Genomic DNA, 8,867 nt, shown 5'->3' on the forward strand with positions numbered 1-8,867 from the left:
CTCCCTCGTTCCTCCTCTTCACGTCCCTCTCGGGGCTCCATTTGTTCTCCACCCAGAGAAGCTAATGTCTGTTTTCTCCTCCTCCTCCTCCTCCTTCTGTTGCTGCTGCTGCTGCTGCTTTTCCCCTCCCTGTCTTGCACTCCTTCATTTTTTTTGGTTTTCTCACCACATAGTGCGTCAGTGTGTGCGTGGGGGGTGCGTCTTTGACCGGGGCTCGACCTCGGGGAATTCGAGGTGAAAAGGTCAGAGCCGCTGCACTGGATGCACAGGCGAAGATATAAACATGCAGGAACATACGTAAAAAAAAAAAAAGGGGGGAAGAAAAACAAAAAAAACAAAAAGCACTTGCACACAGGTGTGGTGCTTTTACTGAAGGGCTCTAGGGTTCTCTTTGAAGAGCGATTGAAGACAAAAAGAGGTAGAAGATAGAGGGAGAGAGATGAAAAGCTGGCGGTATAGATTTAAGTTCAGACCTGCCAAAAATACAACCAATACAATTTGCCAGTGGGTTTATGTCAGCAGCACACACCTTCCCTCCAACTCCTCCTCCTCCCTCGAATCTACAGCATCTTCTGTCGTTTTCTTTCACTTAAGTGCAACAAACTCCCCGCGGTGCACACCGGCGTTTATCATGCATGATGCACGGCAACGAACATCTAGAAGCTGTTTCTTGCACCTGCTAATGCCAACAGAACCAATATACAAATCCCAGCTAGAATTTATTTTATTTTTCTTTTGTCACAAAAGAAGGTTCCACAAACTTCCTTTAACATTTCCCGCGGTGGTTTCTTTTAGTTCCCAGGATGTTCTTCATAAAACGTAGGACAACTAAAGGTGTTCTACACATGATTGGCAATGACACTGTTATGCCCCAAACGATCCCAAAACTGAACGTTGCACAACTTTCTTCCTTTGTTATCATGTAGCACTGACAGATTCTGTTCCGTGCGTTCCATCAACAACATCCCTAAAACGTCCTCAGATTATTAAACAACATTAAAGCTGCAAGCAGTGATGGACGGGCCCTACCCCCTTGGAGGAGACCGATTTTGAAAATGGCCCAAAATGAGCTAAAATCGCCCGGCATGCTCGCCGTTTATCCAACATGGTGGATTTCCTGTTGAGTTTACGGAAAAGCGCTACTGGACTTTTTTGTGCGTCCCGAGCTGCTACATATGTGTAACGATTTACGTAGCTCTAAGTCAAATACAGCCTCATTGGGACTCTGTTGAAATATTTTAGGGGGCGCAGTTGAGCCGTGTTGCATTTTAGAGCTTGGAGCTAGCGACTTTTTTGTGCGTCCCGAGCTGCTCTATATGGCTACCAAATTGCGTAGGTGTAGGTTAAATGTGCTTCCGACGGGACTCCGGTGAAATTTTCAAGGGGGCGCTGTGGAGCCATTTTGGCAGCGACATGTCCACGTCCCTTAAAATATCACATTTTTCGCCAGTCCTGGTGTGTGTGGCGATTCTGGTGAGTTTTGGGGAATGTTTAGGCGCTCAAAAATGCGTTTCTTTTCAGGGAAAAATAAGAAAAATTCACTGGTGTGGTCAGACCCTAATTATGATAAAGAACGTTCTGCCATCTGAGGTTTCATTGCATTGGGGAAATGTTTTATAGAAAATGTGCTTCTTCAGCAACATCCCTAAAACATCCTCAGAACACCGTAGGAAGAACGTTGCACATTTATAATTACATCACTTTACAAAAACGTTTCAGAAAAAAAAAATCATCTGAGGCCTCGAGACAACATTCTCATAACGCTAGTTTGAGAACGTTCTTGTCTTTCTTATAACACGATCTGTGTCCCTGACAACATCATCTGAACGTTGATGTTAAAACATGATATTGTCTTTATTGGAAATGACGATGTTCTTAGAACATTCGATTGAAATGTTTTCTCCTGACGTTGTGGGAACGTTCCAGGTTATAGCCGGGTTGCTTTTAACAGAGAAGATGTATTGTAGTAACAGGCTTAAAAGGTTCAACTACACCAATAGTTTCACTTTGGGAATTTCTGCCGCCACCCCATCACAGCAGAGGTGTTTGTGGTACTCGAAGCTTTAAAAAAAAAAAAAGACATTAAAACTGAGACACAGTGTTCCTGTTGCTCTGAGTAAGATTTCAGATTTCATTTAGGCTACTTTCGTACAAGGAAATAGTCCTTTTAAAATATGTTGGCAGCGTGTCCTGAGGTCTGCCCCTAAAAGGCAACGTGCTACTATAAAGACAAGAGGATGTGCTGTTTGGTTACGGCAACCTTTTAACCCTTCGAATCCCAAATGTCAACTTTCTAATGGTCCATGAACCGATAATTTGTCACTTGCTTTTCCACTGTGAGGCCTCATCAAATCTAAGCCTACAGTCATATTTCATTAATATCAATTTATTCTACGTCGAGTTAAAAATAAATAAATAAATTTGCTCTAACCAGATTCCGTAAAAATAAAAAAATTCTGCGTTCGCCAGTGCAACTGAGAAGCCATGAGGGTCTCAGATGCAATCAACAGTCACATGACAAATATTCACAGACTTTTCAGATGAACTGGACTGAAGTGCAAGCTGTGTTTGTACAGATCGGATAGGAAAAATAAAATGTAAGTAGTAAAATGTCTTCAGTGTGTAGAGGCACGAGTACTGGTGACTTCTGTAGACACTAGGAAAAATGTTAGATATTTTTTTCCCCCAATTATTTAAAAATAATCAAACATTTAACATTCAATTTTCTTTTTTCTTCTCATTGTATTGCACAAAAGACACTTCTGAGCTTTCTCTACTTCTGTTTCTAAGCCCAGAAACTTCACAGACTTCTGAGGGTTAAAGAGAAACCGGCACTATCATCAGCATGATCGCTGTACCCGCTTGGCCTTTTTATATCTGCTGGCAAGAAGCAAATACGTCCATTAAAGATCTTAAACATTCGAACAAATCTTCAGACATTAGCCCAGACCTCCGCTGCTCCACGAGCGCCCGCGACTGTCATTTCCAACTTGTCTTATGGCTTTTTAATTCTCTTAGCGAGAAGAGTTGGAGAACGAGAAGAATAGAGCGCGCGATCATCTGCTTCTCGGTGAATAGCTGGGGGCTATTAAGGACCCCCGTTTGACGTAGCCTGACAGGTCTTTTCTTCAGCCGTGCACATGTGTGTGTGTGTGTGTGTGTGCGCACATGTGTGTGTGTGTGTGTGATTTACACATTTATTCAGTGCGCTGATTAAATGACCAGAGCTGTGTGTAGAGCCTGGGGCAACAGGGGTAGCAAGGAATCACTTAAACATAAAGAAGTACATGATCCCCCTCTCTCATTTCCTCACCTGCTCACACACACACACACACACACACACACACACCAGCTCACTGCGCTAGCTTGCTTTTCCAGCAGTACACCCTCCTCCTCCTCCTCCTCTTCCTCCCTTCTTCTCCCCTCTCCTCCTCCCTCCTTCTTCCCCTCCTCCTTCTGTCCCTGGTCACCTTGTGAGGGGCAGCCTGCTCTGTGGCACAGCTGCTGATTATGTCATTATTTCTGGACCATTTTGGTCTCCGTCCGTCCGTGTGTGTGTGTGCGAGTGTGTGTGTGAGACTAATGAAGCGTGGCAAAGGGACGCATGCCAAAATGACCAGGGCGTGCATCAGAGCTGCAGATGTGTCAAAGCAACCCCCCCTATTTTCACACACACACACATGCAAACACACACTTACACACACACACACACACACACACACACACACTCCCCCTGCTGATGCCAAACTCTCCCTCCTTCAATCCAATCTGCAGTTTATTATTTTTTCTTTCTTCTGCTGCCATCTTGTTCCCTCACTTGCCCTTCCGTTCCATCTCCTTCCATCCGTCCATCCATCTTCCATCCTCCCTCCTTCGCTGCAGCTCCTTGCCCTCCATCCTTTATTGTTTGCCCACCCACCCACCCACCCTTCTATTCTCCCTCCCTCCTTCCCTCCCCCCCCGGTTCTCCTCCTCTCCAGATGTCCTGTTCCTATCTTCCAGACTCCCTTTTCGCTCCTTTCTTTTCCCCTCCTGCGCTCTCAGTTTCTCAAAGCTGGGCTGACTTCCTGACCTCCAGAGGCCCCTGTTACAGCGCTCCATGACCCCCCGCCTCCTTCCTCCTTGTTTCCCTCGGCCATACAAGCTCGGGCGATGAATTTTTAAGTCTCTAAACAAGGCCTGGACTGTGATGTGCCTATTGCAGCCTCGCCACATCCCCCAATTTCTACAAACTGAGGGGAAAGACGAAAGGAAAGAGATGTCAAAAGAGGCCGTGATATGATATGAATTGTCAGCTTGTGTGTCTAAGGGTGTGTGTGGGGGGCGTTCGGGCAAGACAGGGAGGAGATGCGATAGCGAGCGACTTCATCAGCGTCTTTGACCCTGTCCTGTCCTTGACTCCTCGGCGGAGGTGCACCTTGAGAAGAGCCCATGTGACGCTAATGCTCATGCACACCAGACAGCCAGATATACACACACTCGTGCATGTATACACGGCAGCCCCTCAAGGCTCCATGTTCTCAAGGCTATCAGCGGAGTGAGGGTGGCTGATGTTTGCTCAGCTTTGAGGCCCGCTTCCCGTCCCAGCGGTCTCCCTTAAAGCGCCGATCCAAACCCCCACGAATGAGAAATCTGAGGTGTTGGAAACGGTCGAAGGAAAACAAGTTGCACTTGAGAAAGAAATGTTATACACAGCCAAGGACCCGGCGTGACTTTGCCCTTTCTTTTCCCCGGTTGGTTGGACTCTTGAGCCGTGGCACAGTCTTATCAGCGCGAGAGGGGGGTTGGGGACAAGCGTGGTGAGGGGTAGGAAGAGAGGGGACATGGGTTGTGTTTGCCTAAAGTGACAGTGCAGGCCAAGGGCTTATCAAGGCCTTTGTAGATTATTGATTGGAGCAGATATGTGAGGGACGGGGGCCTACGTGAGAGCGGGTGTTCGAAGGTTCGGAAAGCTCTGGATTGACTCAATGAAATGTCACAGGCTCCTGTTCCGACTCTTGTTTTTAAAGTGGCAGAAGACGTCCGACTGTCCCCACACGTCCAAACAGACACATCGACAACATTTAGCGCTTTAAAAAAAAAAACCTGCAACATCCCGGTCGCACACCAACACAGTGACCGAAAAAGCATGGGAAGTGTTGGTATTCCCAGGCTGGGTTGGGGTTAGGAATTAACCTGGCCGGCAGCGGGGGCTTACGTTGTGTCCCTGCATTTCATCCTTCAAGGCAACAGCTTGCTAGCACACACACACACTCACTTGCGCACACACAGCCTTATCTTCCAGGGTCTTGTCTTGTTTGGCTAACACTGTGCAAATAGAAGGTGCAATACATCTCCTGACAGTTCCCAAAAGCAACGGGGAGAAACACATTGGTCAAACAAACAGCCAACCCTGAGTCACCCAGAGAGAAGAGATTTCTCAGGCTTTAGCGAAACACATGCACACGTATGTGCACTTGCGCGCGGTGCGTGTAACAGTAGCCTTTATTTGAGGGGCTTGGGCCTCTGGCTACCTTTTTTTTAAACGTTTGTCTAAGCAGTCTTAAGACGGGGGTGCTGCTGCCGGAGTGAATAGCTCCCAGCAAGCCGTCCACAGGCTCCTATTGTCCTCCGTCATATTTTATTATCTCATCAAAAAGCAGGAAATCCGATTCCCTCTCTCTGAAAAAGAGCTTATCCTTCTGTCTCAAAGCAACCTGTCACGAGAGAGAGAGATGGAGAGAATGGGGGAGAGAGTTGCGAGGGAGAGAGAGAGAGAGGGGGGAAGTCGGTGAAAAAGAGTGATTAACTGCCTCATTGCGATCAGTCCCTCTTTTCTTTTTTCTTTCTTGCGTTGCGTCCTCCTTGATTGGTATTTATCCAACACACAGCACAATGCAAAGGTTAGGGGAAAGCAGCTTTATCTCCTTTGCCGATTTCTTTTCCCCTCCCCGTCTTCCTCTTTTCGTATTGTGTTACAAGAGCAACAGTAATATCCCTTTTCATGAAAGCCTTTGGTTGTTTTGTTGAACCCCGTGCCACACACACTTCCATCCTTCTTGCACCATCTGCCAAAATCAGACAAGTTTTGTTTTTTTTTCATGGTTGTCCAAAAGGTTTTTACACTAAAAACAGCATTCTCAGATTTTTCTTTAAAAAAGTGGCTCTGGACCAAAAGTCCAAGAAGAAAACACATTTTCACATTCAGCCAGATTGATGCACCTTCGGTCACCTTGTTTTTGCCTTTTCCAGGCGTCACTCCTTCGCACAACTCTTCCTCCATCCTTCCCCTCTCTCTCTCTCTCTCTCTCTCCTCCCCTCTTTGTACATCTGTCCTTTAATTTTGGGCTCCGTTGAGAAGTTGTTAAAAAGCCCTATGAAATATGTATGAAGGATTGTGAGCCACGCGATTGGCCCCATTTACCGGACAGCCGAGCGAATGAACGGCCACACTGGATAATCCCCCACAATGCCTCTGGAACAAAGGCCCAACAGCTGACCCTGGAGAGAGAAAGATGAAGAGAGAGGGAAGAGGAGGGGGTGAGCGAGGATTGAATGGGACATGGGTGGAGGAGGAGGAGGAGGAGGAGGAGGAGGCGGGTGGGGTGCAAACAGTTAAGGCTGACTGCTGGTCAGGAGGCAGCACATACACAACTCGCATGTTACTCGCAAAACAAAGGCTTGCGGGACAGGAATAACTCCCTCTGTTCTCTCTCCTTAGACTCTTCTCAGCCCCTCCTTCTCTCGCCATCTCCCTCCCTACCTCCCCTCTCTCTCTCTCTCTCTCCCCCCTCCCTCCCATTCTCACTCTCTCTCGCTCTCTCAGTCAAGAGGATCTGAAATACCAATACCCTTTTCTCCTTGACATTGCTTTCTCCTTGCAGTCAGCGTTTTGCTGTCCTTTTATAGTCAAAACGTCAGGAGAAATTCCATGCAGGAATATTCTTAGTAATGCGGCACTCCCCTGCATCCAACGGCCAGGACGCCGCTGCGCCGCCGCCGCCGAGGTCTTCTGGGGGAAGGAGGCGAGCACACGCTTAGTTGTGCGAGTCGGCCTCACACCAGGGTCATTGTGCCAGTGTTTCAGTAAAGACACGCCGCCCCCACGATGAATTATACCCACTTCTGCCCCGTTTGGACTGGAATTCAATATTTGGGGAACTGGGTTAGGTCGTGTTTTCTTTTTCCTCTGTCTCTCAAGCTTCTTATTCACGGCTCACCTTTTCACTGGACAGAGATATGCGCACACACACACACACACACACACACACACAGGCATCTTAGCCTCCATTCATCACCCCGAGGGGGGGCGGGTGGCCGTCCCATGTGCGTACAAGTGTGTGTGCGAGGAGGCCTGTGTGTAGACGTGTGTGTGTGTGTGTGTGTGTTCCAGTGGCCACTAACCTTGCTGTGTCCTGACACTCCTGATGAGTATCTGCAGGACACTGGAGGAGAGGAGCGGAGTGCGCACTGTCAGGCATTTGGGCAAGCTGCTTCTGTGCATGTGTGTGCGCGCCACAATATGTGTTTGTGTGCGAGCATCAAGGGAGGCGGGCAGGGAGACAGTCAGCATTATCCAAGCAGGTGACCCCTGAAGGCTGCGTCGCCCTGGAGCTCTGAGTCGAGGAAAGAGACTCAGCCAAATACACCGGGGTGGCTGCTGTGTGTGTGTGTGTGTGTGTGTGTGCAGCGAGCATTATGTAGAGCTCTGTCACAGTACAGGATGTGTCATCTCCTTGGCACAAGGAGGTGTGTGCGCTGGTGTGTGTGCTCACGCCTGCATAAACGTGTGTGTGTGTGTGTGTGTGTGTGTGTGTGTGTGTGTGACAGAGTGTTGGCTTGGGGGAAGGTGTCACAGATCTTTGCCAGACTAATCATCTCCATGGTGTCGGTGAGCGCTGCTGTCAGGGACACTAAAGAGGCGGCGTGTCTCCCCGTTCCCAAAGCATTTAGTACTTCCTCTTTCGCCAGCAACCTCTCCGCCGCTCTTCAGCGCAGCTCCACTCTCTTGTTTGGTCACAGATTTACAGTGGGACTCATAAACATGTCACGCTCGCTGCGTTGCCAGGAGGGAAGTGAGAAACCTGAGAATTCGCAAGAAATGACTTTTTCTCAGGCCCGACAACCTCAGTCGGCTTTTAAGGAAGTAGATGCTCACGAGACGGGAGATTTATGGTTTTACATCCACAGTGAGAGTATGAACTCAGTGCTGAGGATAAGGCGGCCACAACAGCGCAGTGACCTGAGAGGGGTTATTTTAAAGTCGTCTCGTTCGTGTTTTGTAGTTGACGGAGCGTTCCGAGGGTCCAGATCAAAGCTGGTTGCCGTGAAGTTTAACCTCTAATATCACAGATTAAAAGGAACATTTTCTCGTCCTGATGCAAGAAACTAAGTGTGTCTTAAAAGATAATGAAGTGCCACGATCAATAATTAATCGTCTCTTCTTCTTTCCCTGAAGGTCCCCGATCGCTTCCTGGAGGTGGCCGAGATCACGCTGAGGGAGTTCTTCAACGCCATCGTGGCCGGCAAAGACGTGGACCCGTCCTGGAAGAAGGCCATCTACAAGGTCATCTGCAAACTGGACAGCGAGGTCCCCGAGATCTTCAAGTCCCCCAACTGTCTCCAAGAGCTTCTACACGAGTAAATCTCTCCTCCTCCTCCTCCTCCTCCTCCTCCTCTTCTTCCTCGCTCACCGCTTTGCGCTTTTTTTTTTTTGTTTGTTTTCTCTGATTTCATAGAATTTCAAAGTGATATTCTGTTTTTTTTATTTTTCTCCCTTTTTCTCCAACTTTAATTTTGATTTCTTCTTCTTTTTTTCTTTTTTTTTGAATGTATGAAAGTTATGGAGTAGCATTCCCAATCTGAAGCCTCTGTGGCAGTTCCTAGCT

The 8,867-nt window shown here is 47.9% G+C and overlaps 1 protein-coding gene across 1 annotated transcript in view; it reads left to right on the forward strand.

Annotated features, from left to right (window-relative positions):
• Positions 1–8,642, forward strand: part of LOC103360984 (prospero homeobox protein 1) — a 28,768-nt gene extending 20,126 nt beyond the window's left edge. Inside the window, exon 5 of the mRNA XM_008286940.1 lies at positions 8,438–8,642. Coding sequence (XP_008285162.1) covers positions 8,438–8,623 — 186 coding nt within the window. The 3' untranslated portion in view covers positions 8,624–8,642. The remainder of the gene's footprint in view (positions 1–8,437) is intronic.
• Positions 8,643–8,867: the final 225 nt, after the last annotated feature.

This window comes from Stegastes partitus, unplaced genomic scaffold (assembly GCF_000690725.1).
Source record: "Stegastes partitus isolate 25-593 unplaced genomic scaffold, Stegastes_partitus-1.0.2 Scaffold478, whole genome shotgun sequence".
Classification (NCBI taxonomy): domain Eukaryota; kingdom Metazoa; phylum Chordata; class Actinopteri; family Pomacentridae; genus Stegastes; species Stegastes partitus.